At 48.6% G+C, this 23358-nt stretch overlaps 8 protein-coding genes across 12 annotated transcripts in view; 4 read left to right on the top strand and 4 right to left on the bottom strand.

The window, feature by feature from the left end:
- Fur1 (Furin 1) overlaps nt 1-1807 on the bottom strand; it is a 144756-nt gene extending 142949 nt beyond the window's left edge. For 3 of the 4 annotated variants that reach the window (XM_070286663.1, XM_070286664.1, XM_017163038.2), the window contains exon 1: nt 1183-1807. The gene's annotated coding sequence lies outside the window, so the exon portion shown is untranslated. The remainder of the gene's footprint in view (nt 1-1182) is intronic. The other variant, XM_017163043.3, reaches the window with a different exon arrangement.
- A 291-nt stretch (nt 1808-2098) lies between these two features.
- On the top strand, nt 2099-4345 carry Vps33B (vacuolar protein sorting 33B). The gene is made up of 4 exons (XM_017163236.2): nt 2099-2253; nt 2307-2407; nt 2460-2778; nt 2831-4345. The coding sequence occupies exons 1-4, from the start codon at nt 2197-2199 to the stop codon at nt 4295-4297; spliced, it is 1944 nt and encodes a 647-aa protein (XP_017018725.1). The 5' UTR covers nt 2099-2196; the 3' UTR covers nt 4298-4345.
- On the bottom strand, nt 4312-5595 carry LOC108072182 (uncharacterized). Its single transcript, XM_017163237.3, has one exon. It carries the CDS (start codon nt 5471-5473, stop codon nt 4388-4390), a length of 1086 nt encoding a protein of 361 aa, XP_017018726.1. The 5' UTR covers nt 5474-5595; the 3' UTR covers nt 4312-4387.
- Nucleotides 5596-5625: 30 nt separating this feature from the next.
- MED28 (mediator complex subunit 28) lies at nt 5626-6393 on the top strand. Its single transcript, XM_017162999.3, has one exon. It carries the CDS (start codon nt 5731-5733, stop codon nt 6298-6300), a length of 570 nt encoding a protein of 189 aa, XP_017018488.1. The 5' UTR covers nt 5626-5730; the 3' UTR covers nt 6301-6393.
- A 355-nt stretch (nt 6394-6748) lies between these two features.
- XNP (ATRX chromatin remodeler XNP) lies at nt 6749-12777 on the bottom strand. 2 transcript variants are annotated; one of them, XM_017163158.3, is made up of 4 exons: nt 12495-12777; nt 9578-12193; nt 8631-9518; nt 6749-8572 (listed from the first exon to the last, which is right to left on the bottom strand). In XM_017163158.3, the coding sequence occupies exons 2-4, from the start codon at nt 12150-12152 to the stop codon at nt 7497-7499; spliced, it is 4539 nt and encodes a 1512-aa protein (XP_017018647.1). In that variant the 5' UTR covers nt 12153-12193; nt 12495-12777; the 3' UTR covers nt 6749-7496. The 2 variants fall into 2 exon arrangements, with proteins under 2 accessions (XP_017018647.1, XP_017018648.1); XM_017163159.3 differs by lacking the exon at nt 12495-12777 and having other exon boundaries at nt 9578-12472.
- A 482-nt stretch (nt 12778-13259) lies between these two features.
- On the top strand, nt 13260-19210 carry LOC108072103 (nuclear factor related to kappa-B-binding protein). The gene is made up of 4 exons (XM_017163117.3): nt 13260-14836; nt 14929-17437; nt 17508-18250; nt 18430-19210. Exons 1-4 carry the CDS (start codon nt 13640-13642, stop codon nt 18946-18948), a joined length of 4968 nt encoding a protein of 1655 aa, XP_017018606.1. The 5' UTR covers nt 13260-13639; the 3' UTR covers nt 18949-19210.
- E(var)3-9 (Enhancer of variegation 3-9) lies at nt 19206-21363 on the bottom strand. The gene is made up of 4 exons (XM_017163118.2): nt 21094-21363; nt 20204-21041; nt 20095-20142; nt 19206-20029 (listed from the first exon to the last, which is right to left on the bottom strand). The coding sequence occupies exons 1-4, from the start codon at nt 21280-21282 to the stop codon at nt 19434-19436; spliced, it is 1671 nt and encodes a 556-aa protein (XP_017018607.1). The 5' UTR covers nt 21283-21363; the 3' UTR covers nt 19206-19433.
- A 67-nt stretch (nt 21364-21430) lies between these two features.
- LOC108072081 (WD repeat domain phosphoinositide-interacting protein 3) lies at nt 21431-23357 on the top strand. The gene is made up of 4 exons (XM_017163092.3): nt 21431-21645; nt 21704-21790; nt 21856-22611; nt 22669-23357. Exons 1-4 carry the CDS (start codon nt 21579-21581, stop codon nt 22773-22775), a joined length of 1017 nt encoding a protein of 338 aa, XP_017018581.1. The 5' UTR covers nt 21431-21578; the 3' UTR covers nt 22776-23357.
- Nucleotide 23358: the final 1 nt, after the last annotated feature.

Below are 23358 nucleotides of genomic sequence, written 5' to 3' on the forward strand. Positions count from 1 at the left end.
GGAAGCTACATTCTAGGCTGCGGATACTTTTATGTATATTTTTAAAAAGTTTCCCTACGTTTTTATCACACCTAATCGTAATAATAATTATGTATAATAATTATTGTGGTTCCTTAACAGGAAATTGTACTTATCTTTAAAACGGCTAAATATAAATTAGCTTTCGTTATTATTATCGGAAGCATTTCGGCTTTACAAATCGTGTTTTGCGAGTACTTTTAATCTTAATTGAATGACGAAATGCCTTTTTCTTTAGAATTCTATTCAAAAGTTTAATTAAAATTTTAGACCATTATTTTGCATAATTTTGTTTATCTTATATTTTCCAGTTCTTTAAGTTGCTCTAGGAAACTTTAATACAATTTGGAATCTAATGACACGTCTGCTAATAATAATCTAGACTAAGAAAAACAGGTTCACAGTTGAAACAAATTACAATAAATATTTAAATCAACATGTCTGCCGAAAGTTGAACAGCCTTTTGCGAAAAAAGACAATCTCTCAGATATGCAAAAAGAAACTCATAAATTAAATGGAATAAAAACTAAAAGTGCTTACGAAAATTAATTTTTAATGGGCGAAAGAGAGAAATAGGGAAGAAGACACTGATCAGCCCCAGAAGACAAATAAAGCATAATTGGGAGAGACAAGAACAATAATCATTAGAAGGCAATAGAAGATGAGTGCAAAGATGAGGAGAACGATGAGCAGGAGGAGAGCGATCAAGACGCACAGAAGCGCAAAGAATAGAAAATCTAAAAGTAAACTAGGTGCACACAACCTGCAACTACCTGTGCTAGAGCGAGATGGAGCGAACGAAACCGGTATCACAAAACAAACGAAACCGAAAGAAAACGTGAAGAAGACTATAAGAAAATAATGTTAGGCACTAAAACAAAACAACAACACTTGGCAACCGGAGGAGATAATGATTGACAAAGGCAGAAATTGCAACAAAGCGAAAAAGAGAGTGCGAGAAGCGAGCGAGAAAACGTGCACTGGCGACGAATATGAGGAGCAAAGGGGAGCCGCGAACATGCAACAAGCTGCAACAACAAAGACCGCTCACTGCTTATTTTTGTCACTCCCCAACAATTTCAGGTATTTTCGCACGAATTTCACCCACATTCGCAGGCCGCAAGCCCCCGATTTATTTATAAACAAAAAATAGCTTTGGCTTACCTGGTAACTGGAAATGCCGACTTTAACTGCTGATTAATTTATGGAAAATCTCAATCCCATTTGTATTCGCGCGAAAGCGAAGAATAACAACAATATCAAATCACAAACACTTGCACGACACACACACACTCTCACACACACTCTGACGCATAGACATAAACACACGGAGAGCGAACACGGGAGAATGGGAGAACGGCAGAGAGCGAAAAACACTTGTACTTGGATTTTCTCTGGTTTTCAGATTTATTCCACGGGCTATTTTGATTTATATTAATTTGTGTGTGCGGCCGAGAATATTATAATCACGTTACTCAATTTGCTGCTGCATTCTCTTTTGTTAGTGCGTCGCCATCGCCCTTCAGCTGGTATTTAACAAGCGCCGCGACAAAACAGATGATTTCAGAATCACGATAAAAACACACAAGCAGCGAAGTGACGTCCCCGAACAGCCGATTTTTGTTTCAAAACTGAGCAAGTCTCATCATGCTGCGGCCTTATAGAGTCTCATCCAGTGGTGTCATTGCCGCCTTTTTCCCGTCAAATTCAGTGATTGCGGGAAAAATAGCAGGCAGCGGAAATTTCGGCTTTTTTAGAGCTGAGCCCAGAGAGAGAGAGAGAGATCTTGCGAAAGCCAACAAAAGAGCAATTTTTTAGAAAACCATATTTTGTTTTTGTTTATTTTAATTTTAAAAATCTTGTATTAAACCGTAGCAGCTATGCTGTTTTTGCAATAACTGCAAAGCACTCTTGTCAATTCCAATCATCGCAAATAAGAGTTCACAAAATAATATAAGCAATGGAAGAATTAAGGCATTGAATTGAATGGGATTTCAACTAAATTAAACCAGTACTTAAAATTTTTTGAAAATAAGTCTGCTTTAATTTCCTAAGAAATGCATTCATATTTAAAAAAGCCAAATTTGACGGGAAAAAAGCGGGAGTGACATCACTGCAACAGAGAGAAGAGTTTTTTGCCATTCACACGCAATCAGCTGTTTTAGTTTGGCCCAAGAAATGGATGTGACGCTGGACAAAAGGCTGCAAGGATTTCAGCTTGTGGCCCAAGAGAAGGTAACAAATAAATAAAATGTTTACCTATTTACTAAAACGACTTTCACTTTTAGCTCCAAGCGATACTGTGTTCCATACCTGGAAAAAAAGAACTGATTTTGGAGCCAGCCTTGATCAAGCCGCTGGAACATGTTTGCACCGCCTCCTGGCTAAAGTAAATCATACACAATTAATTTACTTAAATACTAATTCCGACCATTTTCCAGATTAAAGGGCATCCAGAGGATCTACAAGCATGATGCGGCGCAGTCCTTGCCGCGATCCGCGGAGCAGGTCCACATTTACATGATCCGCAGTGTTTTGGGCACATTTCAAACCTTACTCAGGCAATTGCAACCCGTGGCTTCGGAGGAGATGCCGGACATCTCTCTGAAAATGTACCACATTGTGTGCGTGCCCAGTTGCTATTCCTACTTCCAGACGCTTCTGGAACAGGCCGGCCTGTGGGGAATGGTGCAACTGCATCACTTTAACTGGGATTTTATTTACTTTGACCAGGGAGTGCTCAGCTTGGAGCTGCCCAATGTAAGTGAAGAAAACCAGCTAGAAATACATAATAAAAGGATTTCCTTTTCAGCTCTACGAGTGCCTTTACCTCCAGGGTAACAGTTCTCCCCTGCCTTCTGTGGCGCAAAGTCTGCGACTGCTACAGATGATTTGCGGACAGCCTTCGGTTATTCTTAGCTTTGGAAACCATTCGTCTCAGCTGCTGCAGATGCTGCAGGCTCTGGGCAAGGTGCCTGAGCCCACGAACCCACCGGACTACGGCGGCTGGCTGGTCATCGATCGTGATAAGGACTACCCCGCCAGCTTACTCACTCCGGCCATTTATGCGGGCCTCCTCCTGGAAGTTTTCCAGCAACGTTCCGGCGAGATTCTGGTGGATAACTCAAAGAACAAGATCAGTGGCCAGAGGGTGGAATTGCTACAGGGAAAAGCCTCAAAGGGGGGCTTGTCCCAGGCCAGTAGCAAGCCCTGCTCCATTCGCCTGAACTCTGCCTCCGATGAGATCTACGGAGATAATCGCTACAAGCACTTTGCCCAGGTGAGCAGCTTGATTCGAGCACAGGTCAAGGCCTTGGGATTGGAACTGCAAAAGCTTAGCGACATGCAGCTAGAGGAGATGCACGACTATGTGGCCAGGAAGCTGCCCAAGCTTACCGAACTAAAGGCCAAAGTCCTGCGGCACTTGAATGCCAGCGAGATCGTCATCAAAATGATGGGTAACTTTAGAAGATTGCAGACCCTGGAGGAGGACATCCTGAATAATGTGTCCAGGAAACGATTGCTTGGCGAAATTGACGAACTACTCACCACCGATGGTCAACGCCTCAATACACTTCGGTTGCTGTGCCTGCTGCATCATTGTGCCGGCGTGGCGCCCGAGGAGCTGCAGAGCTTTGCCAGAAACTATTGCAACCTGTTTGGTCACCAGGAGTTAAGTGTGTTCCAGCAGCTGACGCAGGCGGGACTGTTGCCACAACTTGTGGCGGAGAAAAAGGCACCGACTACGACAAAGCTGCTATCCAATCTTCCGTTGCCGAAATTCCAACAAACCGAGTTCCAAGCAAATGCCAATCGTCTGAAGCTGCTCACCTCCTTCGGCGATGGACAGGATGGTAACGCGGTATCCTCCTCCCTGTCTAAAAACCAGGCGAGTGGCCTACAATCCTGCCCCAGTTTTGTGTTCAATGGCACCTATATTCCATTGGTGGCGCAGCTCTGTTCGATTTTGCTAAAGACCAACAGTGCCGAGGAGCTGGCCTCAAAGCTGGCCATGATTGACGGCCTGTATCTGCATCTGGAGAGTGGTAGGACCACGCCCAAGGCTTATGCTAACCAGATGAAGACAAGTGGCGGGGCAGATCAGGATATTTTCCCACTGCGCATGAGGAATCTCTTTGTTTTTGTAGTTGGCGGAGCCAGTTATGCGGAGATTGCCGCCTGCGATTTTGTGGCAAAGCTGACGGGAGCCCAGATAACGGTGGCATCTGACTCTCTAATGGCGGGTAGCGATCTCATCTCTGCCGCCTTTAATCACTAACCATGACAAGAATCTGTGTAAACTACGCTTTATATATATTTTTTTAATATAACAAAGTAACAATTTGTATTACAAATCTCAAAAGTTTGATTAACGGGTCATTCCGGGGACGCGATAAAGCAGCTCGCCATCGTCATCGTAGTAGGCATCCTCCACTCGGTACGTGGCTCCCGGACGATGTAGCTTCCGCGGGATGACAATCCGTGTCTTGACCTGAGTTATCTCATACTTTCGCTGATCAGCCGCACTGATGACGATCTCGCTGCTGGCGTACTTGGGTACGAAACTGGGCAGGAAACCGGTGCCACTTGGATTCTCAAGGGGTCGTTGAGGTGTCTCTTGCATTGTGGGTAAAGACTCAACTAATTGCAGCTCCTTGAGCTCCCGCAGGCGCATCTTTCGTTTGTTGCGAATCTTATCCAGAAGATAGGTTTCATCTTCGGCGGCCGCTGGTGGAGCTTCATAGCCAGACACGAGTTGTGGAGATGGTTGCTCCTCCTGGCCTGCTTTGGAGTTGCTACCCAGCAGCTTCCTAAACTCGTTTGCCTGGGGAATGGGTAACTGTGGTCTTGTGGGCCAGTTCTCGGGCTTTACCTCCTTCAAATCCTGTCGTCTTCGCTCCGCGAACTTCTGAAGATGCTGGAAGAGTGCAGGTGGCAATTTAAAGTCCCCATTGCCGCCAGCTTTTAGCTGCTGCCAGTTCCGCACAACAGTCTCGTCGTGGGAGCGTATTCTTTGCACACTTCTTGGACGCCACTTGGCGCGCAGTATTTTCTGCACTATATCCGGAGTGGCGGGAAAACTCTCCGCTAGCCGCTCTACGCTCCACTCCTCCGGATCCCGCTCATGAAGCAGGCGCATCTGTTCCTTCTCCGCGTGCAGCAGAAGATTGGGTAGCTTGGCGTCGCGGAAATACTTGTGTTTGATCATAAACTGGCGTATGCGATCGCGGTGCTGCTGCAGCTCCTGCTCATGCTGACGATGCGTCTTCTGGACGCTCATGAAATCCGACTCCAGGTCGGCATAATCCTCATTGGCTTCACTGGACTGCGCCGGGTGCTGCTCCTGCAGCTGCTGGAGCTGGTAGCCCAGGCCGGGATTAGCGCGCCGGGGAGCTCTGGCCAGGAGACAAGAGCGGGCCGTGTGCAGGCAGCGCTGAATTATGCGGGTGGTCATAACGCCGTAATTATTTCGGATTTTCGGTTTGTTTACATAAACAGCTGCAGAGGCGGCATGGCTGGCATAGAGGTGGCAGAAAAGCGATTACTTTTCAATCCAAACAATCAATATCTTGAGTCTCATCCCTAGTTCGATATCGAAATATCGACAATAGTTGGCAACCCTGGCTGCGTTTTGTTGTTTTTCTTCTCTGACCGGCACAAATTGTTTATATCCTTAAAAACACCCACACCAGACACCAAGCACGGAACATAATGGCCAGCAACGAACCCGGTGGCGGTAACCTTATGGACGAGTTCGAGGAGGCTTTCCAGTCGTGCCTGCTGTCGCTAACCAAGCAGGAACCGAACTCCGGGACAAACAAGGAGGAAATCGAGCTGGAGGTGCAGAAGACCACCAATCGGTTCATCGACGTCGCCCGCCAAATGGAGGCCTTCTTCCTGCAAAAGCGCTTCCTTGTCTCCACGTTGAAACCCTACATGCTAATCAAGGACGAGAACCAGGACCTGAGCATCGAAATTCAACGCAAGGAGGCTCTGCTCCAAAAACACTACAACCGCCTGGAGGAGTGGAAGGCCTGCCTCTCCGACATCCAGCAGGGCGTGCACAGTCGGCCCACTCCGCCCATTGGGGCTGGCATGTTACAGGGCCCCGGCGGTGGAATGTCACCAATGGGTGGCGGCCCGCCTAGGCCGGGAATGATGCCAGGAATGCCGCCTGGCGGAATGCCACCGGTCGGTGCCATGCAACCAAGTCCACAGCACATGCTGCAGGCCCAGCAGATGCAGCAGCTCCGCATGATGGGTAAGCTGCCGCCCAAATAAGGAGGGGATTCTTCATTTTTAGCTTGTAACTTTTGCTTTAGACCTCGGCATATAGTGTCTACGTGTATCTTTTGTGTAGTTCAAATAAACAGATTATATATACGATAAATTTAGTGTTGTGTATTTGTGGGTTTTATAAGTTTTGTGATTATTTTGAATTGAAAAATATTTGGGGGTTTTTGGAGTAATAGGGAATCTCCCGAGTCCCCTTAAAAATAAGTTAGTTTGAAATGTACATCCTAACTGTTCTCAAAATCATCCGATATTGAAAAATTGTATGCATTCGTTAAAGGATAAGTGTTCCGATGTACTCGAAGTGAAACTTCGACGAAATATGTATGTTTAAGATAGTGGATAATAACAAAAATTATATCCCTGAAGCCTGGCACTATTTGTTGATATATCTTCTTGTTAAAAGTACATCCCCCGTTTTTAAAAACAAATTAAATTAAGGAGACTTCGTTACGCATTTATTTATATCTGTGCCATTTATTTATTGTTTGTTATCTTGTCGCGTGTTAATTTAAATTCCTGCGTCTCCTAGCCGGATACGCGCTATGTATGTATGCATATAGCCATGATCTACAGAGCTAGTCAAAAGTGTTTACACAAATCCAAAATTATATGCACATTCCAACTTCTTTTTTGATTGTTAATAAAGTAATTTACGAGATTTTTGCTTAAAACAGTATTACAGATGAAAAAATGTAAACGACACTTTACATTCACCTATTCTTTAGGCTTTAGCAATGTCCTTTCTATAAACCTATGTAGGTGGCTTCTGCATAGATCAAGCTACGCGAAAAAAAGAAATTGAGTAAAATTGGTCAACAATAAAAAGAATAAACAGAAGTTGGTAGGTGCAAATAGCTCGTTGTGTAAATACTTTTGACTACCGCTGTATATAGTGTAATCATAATCATTTAAATCATAATCTGATTTTCCTTTTTAAACTTGTATCTAATGTAAGTCTACACATGAATTAGGACAGTTTTGAACTTAATAACTGAGAGAGTTGATGGAAAATACATACTTATGCTCGTTTATGGGTTAAATGGTAATTGGTAATTAATTAGATAGGAAAAACCACAATTGTAACTTGCAAGTCGAAAAGGAAAGATCGACAAGGTCGACGAATTATCTACTATTTAAATTAAAAAGTAACCATCTTGCCATTGGTTCAATTCGCTCGGTTCTTAGTCGATCTCGTATACCTTGTCCGGCTCGAAGCCCGGAGCAGGTGCTCCAGTTGCTGCCGATCCAGTCGGCATACCGCCACTGCCCTGATTGTAGCCAGCCGACGAGGACTGCTGATTGGCATAGAGCAGCGGATTCATATACATCCCGCTGGGATGCCTGATGTTGACGTGCATTTCGAGCAGATCCTTATACATGGTCGGATCGCCGTTGTTCATCTCGTTGTACAGCTGCTGCAGATAGGTGGGCACCAGCTGAATGACCTGGTTCTGAGTGAGCTCCTGATGGTCCTTAGATATCTTCATGTTCAGCAGCTGCAGGAGGATGTCCGAGCGGAAGCCGAAGATCTTGTTGGAGGTCACGCTGCCGGAGGCGTTGCCAAACTGCCCCATCACCTGATTGCCAAAGGCATTCCTATCGTAGCTCATGTACTGCGACGCCTGCACGGTGCGCGTCTTCTCCGCCTCGTACTCGGCCCAAGCTGATTTGCGCTCCTCCTCGGTCAGATTCTCGTGCTCCTCCTGTTCCAGCAGTGAGTCGTGCTCGTGGTACTTGAAGATCAACTTGTCGTGCTCGGTGAGAATCTCGGCAAACAGCCGATCCTTGGGCAGAATGGGCATCTCACGCTCGGCGCTAGGTTTCAGCTCGTACGAGTACAGCTCCATCAGGTCGGTTTGGTTGTAGTGCCGCGATATCTGCTGCTCATCGATCACCCGCTTGGCCGTGGCCTGCTTGGCCACCTGTCGTTCGTACACCTTCTGCTCCATGGTGCCCATGGCTATCAGGCGGTAGATGTAGCACGGCTTGATCTGCCCGAAGCGGTACACACGGAATATGCTCTGGGTATCGTGCGAGGGATTCCAGGAGACATCGAAAATGACCACACGATTGGCAGCCACCAAATTGATGCCCAGGCCACCGGCACGCGTGGAGATGAGGAAGAGGCGTGCCCGCAAATTGGTGATATTGTTGAATTGCTTGCACATGGCCTCGCGCTGCTCAACGCTACAGCTGCCGTCCAGACGGAAGTAGTCCTTGCCGTTCGTCCAGCAGCCCTTGAAGTCACCAACGTCACCTAAAGGAATTAATAGTATTAACATTTTGTACCTAATAAACAACATCCCTCAATCTACCTTCAAACTCATAGTTCTTTGTGTTGCTGTCCACCAGCGACAAAAAGTGCTCAATGACGTCCAGGGACTGCAGGGATTGGGAGAACACAAGCAGCTTGTCGCCAATGGCCTCGCACTCCTGCAGCAATCGCAGCAGAATCAGAAGCTTGGGGGAATGGTGCACATTGTTTAGCTCTCGGTCCTCGACAAACGGCTTCCACCACTCGGAGGGGTCATCCTTCTGGACACTGGCACCACTAGGTAAGCCGCTCAGCAACTCCACATCGGAATCGCTGTCTGCATTCCCAGCATTGTTGTTACCATTGCGAGTCTTTCGCTTTTTCGCCTTGCCAGCGCTCGTTGCCAAACCCGACATGCTAGCGTCCGACTTGAAGGAGTCGCAGCTGTCCGACGAGTTGGAGGCGGCCTCCTCCTCATCGGTCTCGTCGCAGATAAAACCATCAATATCCGAATCGTCGTTGCTGAGCAGACGCTTAGCGATAACATTATCGCTATTTACCCGCAGGTTCATTGGATGCGTCCATATGCGTCGTAGATCTTGAAAATCCTGGAATAACCGTGCTCCCTTGCCACAGACATCGGAGCTGCTCTGCTCCCGGTGCGTGGTCATGTAGTAACCATAAAGCTTCTGTTGGAGCTCGGACAGCGTGGTGTACACCACATACTCGTGCTTGGGCGGCAAATAGGGGGCCAGAACTGAGTAATCCCTCCGCTGGATGCAGCCCTCGAGCAGCTTGTGCAGAATGTGAGAGCGGTGCTTCATCAGGCGCAGATCCCGCTCAGTGGAGTCCGTGTACTGGCCATTGCTGATGGGATTTACGAAGCGATTCATGTACTCTTTGTAAGTGCCCAGCAGATTCGGTTTCACAAACTGAATCATGCAGTAATCTGAGTAAAGAAAAGGTTTACATCACAGAAAGGTTTACAATAAGAAAGAAGAAACTCACATTCTCTGAGATTATTTTGTAGCGGGGTGCCGGTGAGGACCACCCGACGCTTGGTGCGCATTCTGGTTACCGCCTTGCTTATCGAGGTCTTCTCGTTCTTGAGCAGATGCCCCTCGTCACAGACAACCAGATCCGGGCCCGGGTCAGCCAAAGCCTGTTGTAGCTGCTCGCGTTGCTTTTTGCGTAAACCCTTGGCCTTTTCGTTCGAGAGAATGCGGTACATGTCGTAGCCGAGGATGCAGACGCCGCCCTCATTAAACCATTCGTTGAGCTTGAAGATGCGCGTCGGCTTGTCCTTGTAGCGCGAGATGTCATATACCTCGATGTCTCGGCGGTTGGCAAACTTCATCCACTGATGAAACTCGCGGGCCCAATTATTTACCGTGCTTAGCGGCGAGATAACCAGGACGCGCTCGACACCCGTACGACTTGAGTTTACCAGCAGTGTGTGCGATAAGGTGACCACCTGTAGAGTCTTGCCCAGACCCATACAGTGGGCCAGGATGCAGCCGGAACCGGGCTTCTCTTCGGCATCCTTTAGCGTCTCGAAGCAGGCATCCCACATGAACTTGACTCCCGCCATCTGATGGGGCTTTAGCTTCTTCACCAGTCCCTTATCCACCTGAAGGAGAGCCTTTTTCGATTTCTCATCAAAGTCCAGAATCAGTTCGTTTATCTCAACGCTTTCAGATTTTTCAAAGATTCGATTGTACAGCTTTTGACGCTCCTCAATGCGTTTTTTTCTGTCGTCCTCCTCTTTGGCCGCCTCCTTGGTGGTCACATCCAGATCCTTGGTTTTGATGATCTTTCGAATGTGCTTGCGCTTGTTCTTCTGCTTATCATCGTCGCCATCGTCACTCTCCCCACTGGAGTTCTTCTTGATGCGCTTGCGCTTCTTCTTCGACGTCTTCTCATCCGGTTCAAAGTCGGAGGAGCCCTTGTCGGAGTCGCTCTTAGCCTTGCGGCGCTTGCGCTGCGGTATCACCTCGCTGTCGCTGCTGTGCGCCTCCTCCTCCGCTTCTGCTTCCGCCTCCTCATCCTCGGTTGACTTCTTATACTCCTCCTCCTCCTCCTCCTCGGACTCTACCTGTTCTATGAGTGCCTCAAAGTCAGAGTCCGGTTCGCTTTCGCTTTTGGATCGTCGCTGGCGACTCTTCTTGGAGGTGGTGGCCGCCTCTTCGGAATCTGTGCTCATTTTACTATTCTTTTGGGCGGGATTTGGCTTGTTTGGCAAGGTAAAACGCTTCAAGCGCACCACACAGCGCTTGGTCCTGGGTGGCGAGCTTCCTCGTAGAGAGCTGGCTTTCGAGGACTTCCCGTTGACTTGGGATTCCCTGGATGCCTTGCTGGCGGGAGTAGCAGAGCGTGACGGGGTTGTTTTGCGGGATCTTTCGCTGTTTTCCGACTCCCGGCGCTCCTCTACCCGCTTGCTGTTACCGTTCTTTAGCGGTTCTTTCTTCTGTGGCTTTTCCTTCTTGCCTTTGACCAGTGGAACCAGAAGATTCTCCTCGTCTTCGCTGGATGATACTATCCTGCTTTTAGGCCTCTTTGCTGGTGGAGATCTCGCTTTGGAGGACTCTTTGTTTGAAGTTAACTTGAAGTTGTTCTCTTCTTGCTCCTTCCTTTTAACTAGTGGAACCAGCAGATTCTCTTCGTCTTCGCTGGATGAGACTATCCTTCGTTTAGTCCTCTTTGCTGTTAACTCGGAGTTGTCCGATTCTTGTTTCTTGCCTTTGACCAGTGGAACTAAAAGATTCTCCTCATCCTCACTGGATGAGACTGTTCTGCTTTCAGCCCTCTTTGCTGGCGCAAAGCTCGCTTTGGATGATTTTTTTGAGTTGTCTTCTTGTTTCTTCCCTTTAACTAGTGGAACCAGCAGATTCTCTTCGTCTTCGCTGGATGGGACTGTCCTGCTTTCAAGTCTCCTTGCCTGCAGAGAGCTCCCTTTGGAGGACTTTTCACTTGATGCTGGCTTGGAGTTGTCTGCTGTCTTTTTTTTCGCGTTATTAAGCGGATTATCCACCAGCTCAGGCAAATCGTCTTCCTCTTCACTGGTGCTTAGCTCGATGATGGAAGCGTTCTTGTTTCGACTTTTGCGCGGGGGCAACACAAAACGCGACTCCTGGGACTTCTCCTCTTGCCGGCTCCTGGGCAACTGGTTGGTGGGACTGGCTAGCAGCCTTTGCAGTGGCCGAATGTTCGACTGCCCAGGCGGACTGGCTAGCAGCTGTGCCAGCGGCCTAATGCGGAATTGGCCCGGTTGGTTGGATTCCTCCTCCTTGTTCTGATTGTTCCTCCTATTCTTTGGACTGGCCAGCAGCTGTGCCAGCGGCACAATACGAATCTTGGGGGCGGGCTTTTGGTCCGTGGACGCGGCTACTGCTTGCTCGGTTTCGGAGCTGGAGCTGCTGCCTCTAGGGCGTTTGACATTATTTTTCTTGGCCCTGGTCTTTGATTTTAGCTTTGCCTTGACACTGGAGCCAGAGTCTGATTCCGATTCGGACGTGGAGTTGTCTGTGGTCAGCGGGGTGGTTGCGGCATCTGTGTCACGGGCGTCGGTCTTTTTCTTTCCCATAGGTAACCGGCTGATTCGACCGCCTCAGCACGTCAATAGATCTGCAAGAAATGCGGTTGATGGCGTTACTTTTTCTATTGCACACAACAAAAACTAATGGTTTTTTTTATTGGTATTTGCCGCGCGTTCTACGCTTCGCTCCTTCTTCTTCTTCTTCTTCTTCTTTTGTCTTCTTCTTTTCTCCCTCTTATTCCCTTTTCTTTTTTTATTCTTTTTTTTTGCACTTTGCGTCTGTCTCTTTTTGTGGCGTCGGCACTATATGAACATTTATTATTTATTCGGCAAACCTCCCGTTAGTGCCCTCAAATAATGCTTTTCCATTATTATTTCGAGACTATTCACCTGCTAGTGGATGCGTAAGGAATCCATGGCGCTCAGGTGCTCGGTTAAGCTCCCTTATGCGATTTGTTAATTGTTAATTTCACAGCGGAAAAATTGTTGCAACGAAAAGCCGCTGCTACGAATTTCTGGGTATACACAGGGAATCTCGGTGTGGCAGCGGGTCGGGGTGAGTGGCAATTCTGGCTCGGCTCGGTGCTCGGCTGTGATTCCAGTCACGGTTTTTTAACGTTATTTGTGCTATACTACATATATGATTTATTTTGTTGATTCTTTTTATGTGATAACATTACTTTTTTTAACATGTCACTTCCGTATTGCATTGAAGTAAAAATCTCTTGATCACGATTTAGGAATTATTAAAATTATTTGTGAATCATTCACGACTTAGAACTACCTTATTTTCCGTAAAGTTTTTTTTTATCGCTGAAGACACTGACCTATTGATTTAAATGAGTTAGAATAGAAAGCTTGTTTTAGGTATATCAGTGGAAAATAAATATGAATAAATAATTTTATAATAAATATTTTTTTTAATATTTTTTTTATCTACGAACCCATTACCATTTTGAAGTATAAAAAATATATTTTTATAATAACGGAACCCATTATCCAAAACCTGAAGTCTTGTACCTCATTTCCAAAATATTTTAATCCACAAACCCATTAACATATTCAGTCACAGTCACTGTATTGAGAGCCATCATATCGTCTCATCCCTAGCGAGATGCCAAAAAACTTAATTTTATGGACATTTGCTCGCGCAGTGCATACATTTCATATCCCTCCAAAGACCATTGGCCGAGAGGTTGCGTCACTGCCGCAATTAACCCCTAAAATGAACAAAAAACTATTTGTTTATATTGCATAAAACCCGAAAACCACCACCGCCACATCGGTTCACCACTAGCGTGCCGCGGCGGCCTGCCAACTCGTCGCGAAATGCACGCGTTGCGCGGGGAATGCTGAAAAAATCGTAGAGAAAACATGCTGCGAAGCAATAAAAAAAGAAGAAAACAACCAGCTAATGCCATGATTGATATAACGAGGCAGGACCAGCAGCGGCGTAAAAGACAAAAATTGTAAATTAGTGTAGAGAAAAAATCGCGGCGCTGTTCCGGAAAAAATCTGCTGACGAACTGGTGGCGATGAGCAGCAACCTAAACGTAAACACCATGCCCAGGCCTGGTCCAAAGCCAAATCCAATTCCAAATCCGAATGCGAGTCGAAGTGCGGACTCCGAGGAGGAGGAGGAGGTGGACGGCCGGATGAGCGACAGCAGCAGTGGCAGCAGCTCTGGCAGCAGCCAGCGGAGTCGCATCTCGAGCAGTAGCAGCAGTTCCTCAGGTTCACTGGAGGAGGATCAGGACGAGGACGAGGACCTCTCCGACTCCGGCTCGGAAACGGAGGACGACGCTACCACCTGCCAGTCGGACGAGCTAGAGCTGGCGCAGCTCAGCGGAAGGGACATCTTCAGACTGCCGCGGGGCTTGTGCGAGAACTCGGCCATATTCCACGAGTTCTTCTCAATGGAGACCTGGCAGCTGCTACCACACCACGTCCAGGCACGGCTGCAGCCGTTGCTGCCGGACTTCTCCAGCTTGGTTTCCGGACAGGCGCAGGCTGGCGCCGAGCAGCAGCGCACCTTGGTGCAGCTTTTCAACGGCGGCCTTCAGCGCTTCGGGCAATCCCCGCTGCTCCAGCTCCAGCGTCAGCTGGAGGAGGGCAACCTACGGCCCGATGTCCTTCAACTTCGCCGGAGCATTCAGCACTCGAGCCGAAGGGAATTCCGTTTTCAGCAGGCAGAACGTCTTAGCCAGCTGGCGAAGGAGCTTTTTCTCTCTAGGGAGCAACTGCTGCAGCACGCTTACACCTCTGCCCCGCCCGCCGAAGGAGCCTTTGGGAAATGTCTGCCGCGACCAAGGCCCCGCAAACGGAAACCGCCAACGCTTTCAATGGAGAATCGTTTCTGCTCGCAACGAGCCAAGAAGCGCTACGCCCAGGAGCTCCTGGAACTTGTGGGCGAATGTGACCTAAAGGTAGGCGACATCAGCGCCGAGGAGGAGGAGGAGGACGAAGAGTGCTCCCAGCTGGTTGAGCGGCTGGCCAAGACGCCGTTAGAGTTTAAACTGGAGGAGCCTAGGGCTCTGGAGCCAACGGGACCGGGGCGACCATCGAATGCGGCGGATAAGAAATGCATTTACAATACCTTTTTTAAGCGGCGGCCGGGCGTGGACGATGAGCAGGTGTTGCGCTTCATGCAAGAGGAAAGGATTCCCCAGTTGAACGACAAGAATTTCCGAAAGTATTTGAGGGATTACAAGCGCCGGAAGGTGGAGCAGCCGGTAAGTGAGAGGTTTCAACAGAAGCTATTAATTAGTAACCTAAAAAAAAAGAGGAGCACCCTAATCTTGACCAATTATCTTCCATATTACAGGACAGTCCCGAGTTTGACACCTCGGAGGTGCGCCTGCGCGACATTTGCACACGGGCCCAATTCGTGGGCAGCTTCAAGCCAGGTCGGAAGCCCAAGGCGCTGATGGCCCGCCTCAATCCCGATCCACCTGCGCTGGTACCCATTGGTGGAGGCACGCCCAACAAGAGCGAGTTCCCTGAAGAGGCAGAACCCATGCTGCTGGATGAACCGCAGCAGGTGTACGGTCGTCGGGCACCAGAGGACCAGCCGGACCAGGAGCACCTGCCCAGCCCGAGGGAGCCGAAGATCATGCCAAAGAAAATAGCGCCCGCATCCGTTGTTCTTCCCCCCCAGCCCGTGCCCAAGCTAGAGCCGTTGAATGGACCGATTGCTACCTCCAGTCCGAGTCCCACGCTGCCTCCTAATCTCGCCAGCAATCCAACTGCAACTGCTGGCCATATCACCGGCAGTCCCACTAGGGAAGTGCTTATCAGACCGCCTGCCTCACCCCGTCCTGCCTCCTTCTTCTCGCTGCTGCGGGATCTGTTTGTGTCCACGCCGCAGCATCGACTTACCTACGGCGAACTACAAATCCTGCTGTCCAGCTGGCGGGAAATCAACTCGGACTCGGTCATACCCACGGGTGACTGGCAACGATCTGTGCCGGATTGGTCCAAACTGCTGCAGTCCGCTATTAATTTCCTGTCTGGTGACTTTGGCTCCCTGCCGCCGGAGTATGTGCCGTACATTGAGCACAAGACACAGTTGGGGATTTACCAATGGATAGGCGCTGGCCGAGACTCGGACACGCGACTCTTGGGCCTGTGCCACAGCTGGCTGAGAAGTCAACGGGAGGAGCCGCAGCAGTCGCAACTCAGTCCAGTGCTGAACTCGAATGCCTTCATGAATCAGGTGGATGCAACTCCCACGCCGCCGCCCAGATGTCCTACCACCTGGACAGTGCGCACAGCCAGCCAGGCGGAGATCCTCGAGTTCCAGCGACAGGAACGTATTCGCTTCGAGTATCCACACCGGCCGTTCACCTACCGCCTCAACGGATATGAGAGTGTGGTGGGGCCAGTCAAGGGCATCTACACCCAAAGTCTGCCGCTGAACAAGGCGAGAGGTCATGCTGTAATGGTGGACGACCGACCGCCGTTCGTGACCATCCTTACGCTGGTGCGAGATGCCACCGCCCGGCTACCAAACGGAGAGGGAACTCGCTCCGAGATCTCCGAGCTGCTCAAGTGCTCCCAGTATGTGAGCCAACAGGCGGCGGATAATGTGCTTCAGACCATCGTGAGTGGAGCCTTGGATCGGATGCATGGCGGCCAGGATCCCTGCGTAAAATACGATGCCAGGCGAAAGATCTGGATCTATTTGCACCGCAATCGCAGCGAGGCGGAGTTTGAGAGGATGCATCGACAGAACCAATCCTTGGTGAAGCAGAAGCAACAGCAGCGGAAACAGTTGGCCAGGCCAAAGAACGCCGACGGCAGTGAAGGATCTGGGTTGCTATTGGAAGCCCATCAGCAGCCAGAGCATCTGCCTGCTTTGGTACCGGCAGTGGTGTCACCAGTGGCAGCCCCAGTGCAAGTTTCTGCTCTGCAGGTGAAAAAGCCATTGGGCGTTAAGTGTCCTCCAGTGCCGCCTCTTAAATATCACATACCGCCTGGCACTGCTAGTGTGGGAACGATAGTGGCAGCCTCCACCTCCGCCTCTAATCCCAATACGAATCCCAATCAGAATACGTTACAGCAGGTACAGAAATCTCTGCTCAAGCCCGTGGCGCTATCCATTCCTGCTCCAACGACCGTTCAACGACCGCTGGCTACTGCTAAGGCTGGCAACTTTGCGATCTCCAAGATCAGTCCCACACGCAACACCACGCCCATACTGGTGTCCACGCCAACGGGCTTGCAAACGGTTCATGTGGCCACCACACCGAATCAATCACTTGCTTCTACCCCGCCTTCGGTAGTAACCAAAAAGCTGACCATCAAGAAGCCCTCTCCGAACAGTAAGATTGGAAACTTTATCATACCCATGGAGCAGCAGAAACAGCAACAGGTGCAGCAGCTGCAGGTCCAACCAGTAGTTGGGAAACCAACAGCTCTGACCATTACGCCACGTCCTCAGATGCCCAAAAACATTATACGACTGTTGCCCGCCGGGGGAGGGACCACCCTAGCTGGAAATCCCACGGTGACAAAGCCACCCTCCGTGCAGATTCTTGGACCCCGAGGAGTGATGCCCCAATCCCAGACCGTGCGACCTGTTCAACAGAAGATCGGTGCCGTTTCGATAGTCTCCAGCAAACCGGTGACAAGTATTTCCGCCACAGAAGCTTCAAATCCCATGCCCATTACAACGACGACGACGAGTTCCCCCGTTACCGGTGGCGGAACCATTGTGAAGATGTCGCCCCAGGCCTTTGCTAATCTCCAGCAGCAGCAGCAGCTCAAGCAGGTGAAGGTGAACAGCAGTGTCAGTCCAGCCCAGAGCTCACCGCAGCAAAGGATCATTGTGGGTAAGTGCTGAGCTCAAAGCTTTTCAACCATTTAAAAGAGACTAATCAGAAAAAAACGATTTCTTGACAGGCAACACGGCCATTTCATCAAACAAGAAAATCGTATTCCAGGCACTGACGAAGTCAGCTCCCAAAATACTCGCCACATCGCCCAAGACAAGTGGGTCGCCGCAGCAGCAGCAGCAACAGAGGATTGTGCTGCAAAATTTCAAGCAACCGGCGGTGGGTACCAACCAAACCGGAACAGCTACTCGCGTGATTCGAGCCACACCAGCGGCCGGAGCAGTGAGTACTGCAGGGAACACCACCACTCAGGGAACGGGTCATATCATCACCCTGGACAGCTTAATACAGAAGCAGACTGCCGGCGGCGGCGGCAAGCTTCTCACCACGGCTGGCAACAATATAATTCATCTGGCCACTTCCTCAGCGGGTAATATGATTACACTGAGTCCCAACCAGTCGACCAAGCAGTTGCCCACAATGGCGCGCATTGTGAGTGCAACAACAACAACAACTACAGTTGGAGGAGGACCTGGTGGTGGCGGCACCAACATAATGCCCAAGATCATTGGCAAAACGACGGTGTTGCCAGGTAAACCATTGTTGGTCCACGCCAAGCAGCTAAAACAGCTGGGCGGAGGTAACAGTGTGGCCATCACCCAGACCACTACCACAGCCAGTACAACGGTGGCTTCAACAGGAGCGGCTTCCGGCGCAGTGGTCTCCGGAGCGGGAGTGGCGGCTGGAAATGCCGTGCGAACAACTCAGAACATTGTGATTGGCGGACAGACCGTGAAGCTTCAGGGAGCGGTGAGTAATCTAAACAATTTGATATGCCTTAAATAGGTTGTGAAAAAAAGAACCAAATAATTGATTAGAAAATCGATTTTATATCCAGCTTTATTTTAAAATGTAAAAAATACAAACAAAAATAGGATTTTTATAGATTTTTAATTCGAGTTTCCATACTTCCTTTGCTTATTTTTCAGATTCCCGCTCGACCTGCTGGATCTGCACCCGTACAGACCGTTATCATGGGCAACCAACTGCTCCGCCTGGCCACCAGCAGCAGCAACAGTGTAACCACTTCCTCTGGCGGCGGCATAACCACGGCACCCAAAACGCTACTAATTGGAGCTGGCGGCACACAAACACTGCGACTGGCCAAGAATGTTTTGGTGGCTAACAAGCAGATTACCAGTACTGCCACCACGACGGCATCTCCAGCAGCAGCAACGACGGCGACGGCTGGAAATAATCTCGTGTTCGCCGTGCAAGGCAATGGCGGGCAGCTGTACTTTTCGCCGGGTCTGCAGGGCCTAAACCTAAAGCCTCTGTCCAGCTTGAAAGTGATACCAATGGCAACGGCGGCGGCCGGAACAGCGTCTGGTGGCAAAATCTCCGTTACGACGGTGGCCGGAGGAGGTGGAGAGGCGGCCGGAAAGTCGCTGGCCACCAAACTGATACCGGCAACGGTACTCAAGACAGCCACAGGGAGTGGAAACTAAGTGAGAGGAGGAGTGAGAAGATGGCTTTGGATACGTGAGTGGAGAGGCTTGTTTAACCCTTCTTCCTTGGGTTATTTTTCATAAATTTTGTTTTAAAATTAAATTGTAATTCGAATTATTTAGGCAAAAAGTTTTCAAAAGTAGAGAGAGAGTGAAAATCCTCCCAGTCCATGAACCCATTTTATGGATAACACAGTTTATAAAATAAATATATTACGTATAGAGAGACACAAACACCCAATAAAACTCAGATGAAACTAGATACGAGTTGTGCTTCATTTTCGATCAACTTAAGCTTATGTTTTAAATGATTTAACATGATTCTGCATTGAAATTTAAATAAACAGAAATTGAGGAACATAAATTTGTAATGTTTGTCAAAACACAAGTGAAATTTACTAATACTTCTGTAGTATTCAGAATTAAGTTGCTTTCTTTCAATTCACTTTTTATGGCCTTGCTGGGTTTATAATCTAGAAATGGCCTTAGTATGGGGCCTTGTGCTGCAGCATGTGCCGGTTTAGTTTGAACTTCAGATTGAAAGTCTTGTGGCAAAGTGGACACCGCGAGTAGGTTTTATTTTTCTCATTCTGCTCGGCGGAGCTACCATTGAGGCTTTCGTCAGTTATGCTGCAGCTGCTGGTATCTTCCTTGAATGTTTCTTCTAGCGTCAGGTTCTCGGACTCTGGTTTACTGACCTTTGCCGGCTTAATCGGGGACGGCGTCTTGTCCGGTGAGTGCCGTCTCTTTGTCGATTTTTTATTGTGCTTGGCCAGCACATGAGATCCCAGCTTTTCAGTATCTTCAAAGGTATCGCTGCAGAAAGCGCACTGTATAATACAGGTTGCAGGAGGCTTCAAAGAAACAGAAGCTGAGTCTTTTTCAATAGGAATATCCTCTGTGGTAACAGAGACACAAGAGTCGTCTTCTTTGGGAGATGAAGAGGCCACTGGTGGAGGAGATTCCGCTGGAGGTAAAGGCTCTTGGCTGGCAGGAACCATCGCAGTAGGTAAAGAGGTTACCACATCAACTTGTGGTTGCTGCAATAAATTCAGTTGGTCGACGATTTCCGCCTGGCGTTCTGTTTAAAGAGAAGAATCGTTAGTAATATTAAACGAGATTCATATTCAAATTCAATAAGCTTACCTTCCAAATGCGTTTTTAAATGCCGCTGCATCAAGTTTGTTCTTATGTCTGAAATCAAACACATTAAGTATTAATAGAAAATATATATATTTCGTTAAATTTCACTCACTTTTGTCGCAGTAAGTGCACTTGGTGCACGTGTGTACAGCCTTCTTGTGCTCCTTGAGCGTTTCCTTGGAGCTGCAGAAGAATCCGCACATGGGACACTTGAGATGACGCTGCAACTTGTGCCACTTCATGTGAAACTTAAGACGACTCTCTGGGGCATTAGTAAACTTTTTGGCGCAGATGTGACATTCCCAGTCTTTGAGCAGGTGCATTCGCTGCATATGTTCCAGGTGTGCCTCCTCGTTGGGTGAATCGTAGGAACAGAGCTTACATGTCACAATCGCCGGCGATTCAACAATGGGCTGTGGAAGCGTGGCAGCTGCTTCGCCTTCATCGTCGTAAGTAAACTTCATTATCACCTCCTCCTCCTCCTCTTCATCATCATCGCTGTTGGCCTGGGAGTTTGCACTTGATGCAGAAAACATGCCGGCCAGCTCATCGCTTTCAATCCCCTCAAAGTCGGACGGGTTAGGTGGCTCGAGCTCCTTGGGCTCTGGTGGCAGGAATGTCGCTTTGGTCTGTATCGGCACACGCGCCATGTGCTCTTCCTTGATCGGCACATGAGGTATATCGAAGGCGGCGGACACTCGTCTGCTGCCATCCTCGTCGCTGATCTCCTCCTCGTCGGATATATCGAGATAGACGAATCCGCAGAACTTTTCCTCCGGGTCGGCATCAATCTCCCGCTTGATCACTATGCCGTTGTGCTCCCGCTGCAATTCCAGCTCGCCAAATTGCTCCTGGGTCTCAAGGCAACTGTGTTTAAACTTGAGCAGCTTCTGAAACTCTGCGATGCAGGTGATGCAAATGTATTGCGGTCTCCCATCATCCCGCGCCACCTAAGTTGACGAGTGTTGGTCACAGGGTTTTCCAAAGAGGTTGTTTACTTACCTGCAGTTTCCAAGCCGTCATCTGCTCCAGGATCTCCACCATGCCGGCGGGAGAGGCGGCGTCATCCGTATCAAACAAGGGTTTCACGAGCTTCTGGTCCATGCCCAGGCCGATTGTGAAATAAATGCCGCAGGTTCGACACGGCTCGATGGAGTCCTCCGCGAAGCAGAGATCCGTGCTGAACTCCATATTTTAGGCACGATGCGAACCGAGCGACAGATAAAACTTGTTACTTGTTTTTTTGTGGTTCAATTCAGTCTCGTAAATAGCGAGCGGTAGCCGCGATAACGATAACGCTTATCAAAACATAGACGGTTATCGAATCGAAGCACTTTGCTTAGATTGGTCACACTACGACCATTGTTTTTATACGAAAAAAAATATCCATCTCATCCGCAGTGCCGTCCTGGTTTGTTTTTCTGTCCATCTATTGAAACGGAACTGGTTAGTGGCCGCCTGGTCCCCAACATCCCGCGGAGCGTGCAATGAACCTTACAGAGCAAAACCCGTACGGGAACGGGCTGCTCTACGCAGCCTTTAACCAAGACCAGGGTACGTCGCTGCATATACTGCGGTGTCCATATACTATAGCTAACTTATTGCGTTGCAGGATGCTTTGCCTGTGCCACGGACACCGGATTCCGGGTCTACAACTGTGATCCGCTGAAGGAAAAGGAGCGCCAGTACTTCCCAGAAGGTAGAGAGAGTGGGAGACAGATTGGATTTCCCACGGCCCAAAACTAAATCCATTGTCTTTTGCAGGTGGTCTGAGCCATGTGGAGATGCTGTTCAGGTGCAATTACCTGGCTTTGGTGGGCGGCGGCATCCGGCCGCTGTATCCGCCCAATAAGGTGATTGTTTGGGATGACCTGAAAAAGTCACCGGCCATATCGCTGGACTTCAACCAGCCGGTGCGGGCGGTGCGGCTTCGTAGGGATCGCATTGTCGTGGTACTGGAGGGTGTCATCAAGGTTTTCACTTTCACGCAGCAGCCACAACAGCTGCATGTATTCGAGACGAGCTCCAATCCCAATGGCTTGTGCGTCCTGTGCCCGCACAGCAACAAGAGCCTGCTCGCATTCCCCGGCCGGCGAACTGGCCACGTTCAGATCGTTGATCTGGCCAACACGGAACGGGCACCGCTGGAGGTGATTGCCCACGAGGCGGGCATTAGCTGCATTGCCTTGAACCTGCAGGGCACACGACTGGCCACCGCCGGGGAGAAGGGTACCCTCATCCGGATCTTTGACACGGAGAGCGGCAAGAAGGTATCGGAACTGAGGCGGGGCAGCAACCATGCCAATATATTCTGCATTAACTTTAACCACCAGTCCACCATGGTGGTGGTGGCCTCCGATCATGGCACCATACACGTGTTTAACCTGGAGGACAACAAGCCCCGCGAGTCCTCGATAATACCCAAGTATTTTTCGAGCCAATGGAGCTTTGTGAAGTTCTCAATACCGCAGGGACCCCGATGTGTTTGTGCCTTTGGCGCCGATCCCAATTCGGTTGTGGGTAAGTTGTTTGGACATAATGGTTTCCTTTCCTTGTTTAATTTGTCAAATTTTCTAGCCATTTGTGCGGACGGCCATTATTACAAATTCCTATTCAACAACAAGGGCGAATGCAGTCGCGACATCTGCACACAATTCCTTGAGCTGCAGGACGATGAGACCTAGAGAGTCGCTGTGTCCTTGCATCTATATAAAGTTATACATACATACATATATATCTCCATGGAAATGTGTTATACAATATTACATTTAAGCATGCTTTAAAATACGAGTTACAAAAGCCAAGTTCACATAAAAAGTAGTTGAAAACCTTGAGACTAGCTGGTGGATCTTCTCTATTCCTTTTTCAATCAATTAGTACCGGATTGGTTGTGGATACGTGTGTTCTTCCTGAGGAATTTCAAGAAAGCAAATGCATTTTACACTAAATTTAAATATTATTTAACAATGTACCGGACATTTATCTACTTAACCATTTTATTTTGGTCACTTTTAAATCTAAGAAAAGAGTTTTAGCTAATTTAAACACATGTTACGTTTCCAAGTGGACCAGAGAAATTGCTGATTGGGAAATTAAAATATAAATTCGTTTCTGTAATAGCGATTTCTATGGTTTATCTTTTAGATTTTTGTAAATGTTGTCAATTAGATTGCAAGCTAAGAGAAGAGTTATCCTTTGAAATAATGTTTTTCAAAATAAAGAAGAGATCCGATCCCCCATCAGATTGCACCATTAAGAAAGTGAGAG

Source organism: Drosophila kikkawai, chromosome 3R (genome assembly GCF_030179895.1).
Source record: "Drosophila kikkawai strain 14028-0561.14 chromosome 3R, DkikHiC1v2, whole genome shotgun sequence".
In the NCBI taxonomy this organism is placed as follows: Eukaryota; Metazoa; Arthropoda; class Insecta; order Diptera; family Drosophilidae; genus Drosophila; species Drosophila kikkawai.

What these genes read in the sequence shown, in the direction of transcription:
- LOC108072182 (XM_017163237.3), bottom strand. Translation starts at nt 5,473, where the DNA reads ATGACCACCCGCATAATTCAGCGCTGCCTGCACACGGCCCGCTCTTGT.
- XNP (XM_017163158.3), bottom strand. Translation starts at nt 12,152, where the DNA reads ATGGGAAAGAAAAAGACCGACGCCCGTGACACAGATGCCGCAACCACC. An exon ending in ACAAAATAATCTCAGAGAAT is followed by an intron (nt 9,519 to 9,577) that starts GTGAGTTTCTTC and finishes TTCTTTACTCAG; the next exon opens with ATTACTGCATGATTCAGTTT. An exon ending in AAAGAACTATGAGTTTGAAG is followed by an intron (nt 8,573 to 8,630) that starts GTAGATTGAGGG and finishes TAATTCCTTTAG; the next exon opens with GTGACGTTGGTGACTTCAAG.
- Vps33B (XM_017163236.2), top strand. Translation starts at nt 2,197, where the DNA reads ATGGATGTGACGCTGGACAAAAGGCTGCAAGGATTTCAGCTTGTGGCC. An exon ending in AGCTTGTGGCCCAAGAGAAG is followed by an intron (nt 2,254 to 2,306) that starts GTAACAAATAAA and finishes TTTCACTTTTAG; the next exon opens with CTCCAAGCGATACTGTGTTC. An exon ending in TCAGCTTGGAGCTGCCCAAT is followed by an intron (nt 2,779 to 2,830) that starts GTAAGTGAAGAA and finishes TTTCCTTTTCAG; the next exon opens with CTCTACGAGTGCCTTTACCT.
- MED28 (XM_017162999.3), top strand. Translation starts at nt 5,731, where the DNA reads ATGGCCAGCAACGAACCCGGTGGCGGTAACCTTATGGACGAGTTCGAG.
- LOC108072103 (XM_017163117.3), top strand. Translation starts at nt 13,640, where the DNA reads ATGAGCAGCAACCTAAACGTAAACACCATGCCCAGGCCTGGTCCAAAG. An exon ending in GCCGGAAGGTGGAGCAGCCG is followed by an intron (nt 14,837 to 14,928) that starts GTAAGTGAGAGG and finishes TCCATATTACAG; the next exon opens with GACAGTCCCGAGTTTGACAC. An exon ending in CCGTGAAGCTTCAGGGAGCG is followed by an intron (nt 18,251 to 18,429) that starts GTGAGTAATCTA and finishes CTTATTTTTCAG; the next exon opens with ATTCCCGCTCGACCTGCTGG.
- LOC108072081 (XM_017163092.3), top strand. Translation starts at nt 21,579, where the DNA reads ATGAACCTTACAGAGCAAAACCCGTACGGGAACGGGCTGCTCTACGCA. An exon ending in AGCCTTTAACCAAGACCAGG is followed by an intron (nt 21,646 to 21,703) that starts GTACGTCGCTGC and finishes ATTGCGTTGCAG; the next exon opens with GATGCTTTGCCTGTGCCACG. An exon ending in CGATCCCAATTCGGTTGTGG is followed by an intron (nt 22,612 to 22,668) that starts GTAAGTTGTTTG and finishes CAAATTTTCTAG; the next exon opens with CCATTTGTGCGGACGGCCAT.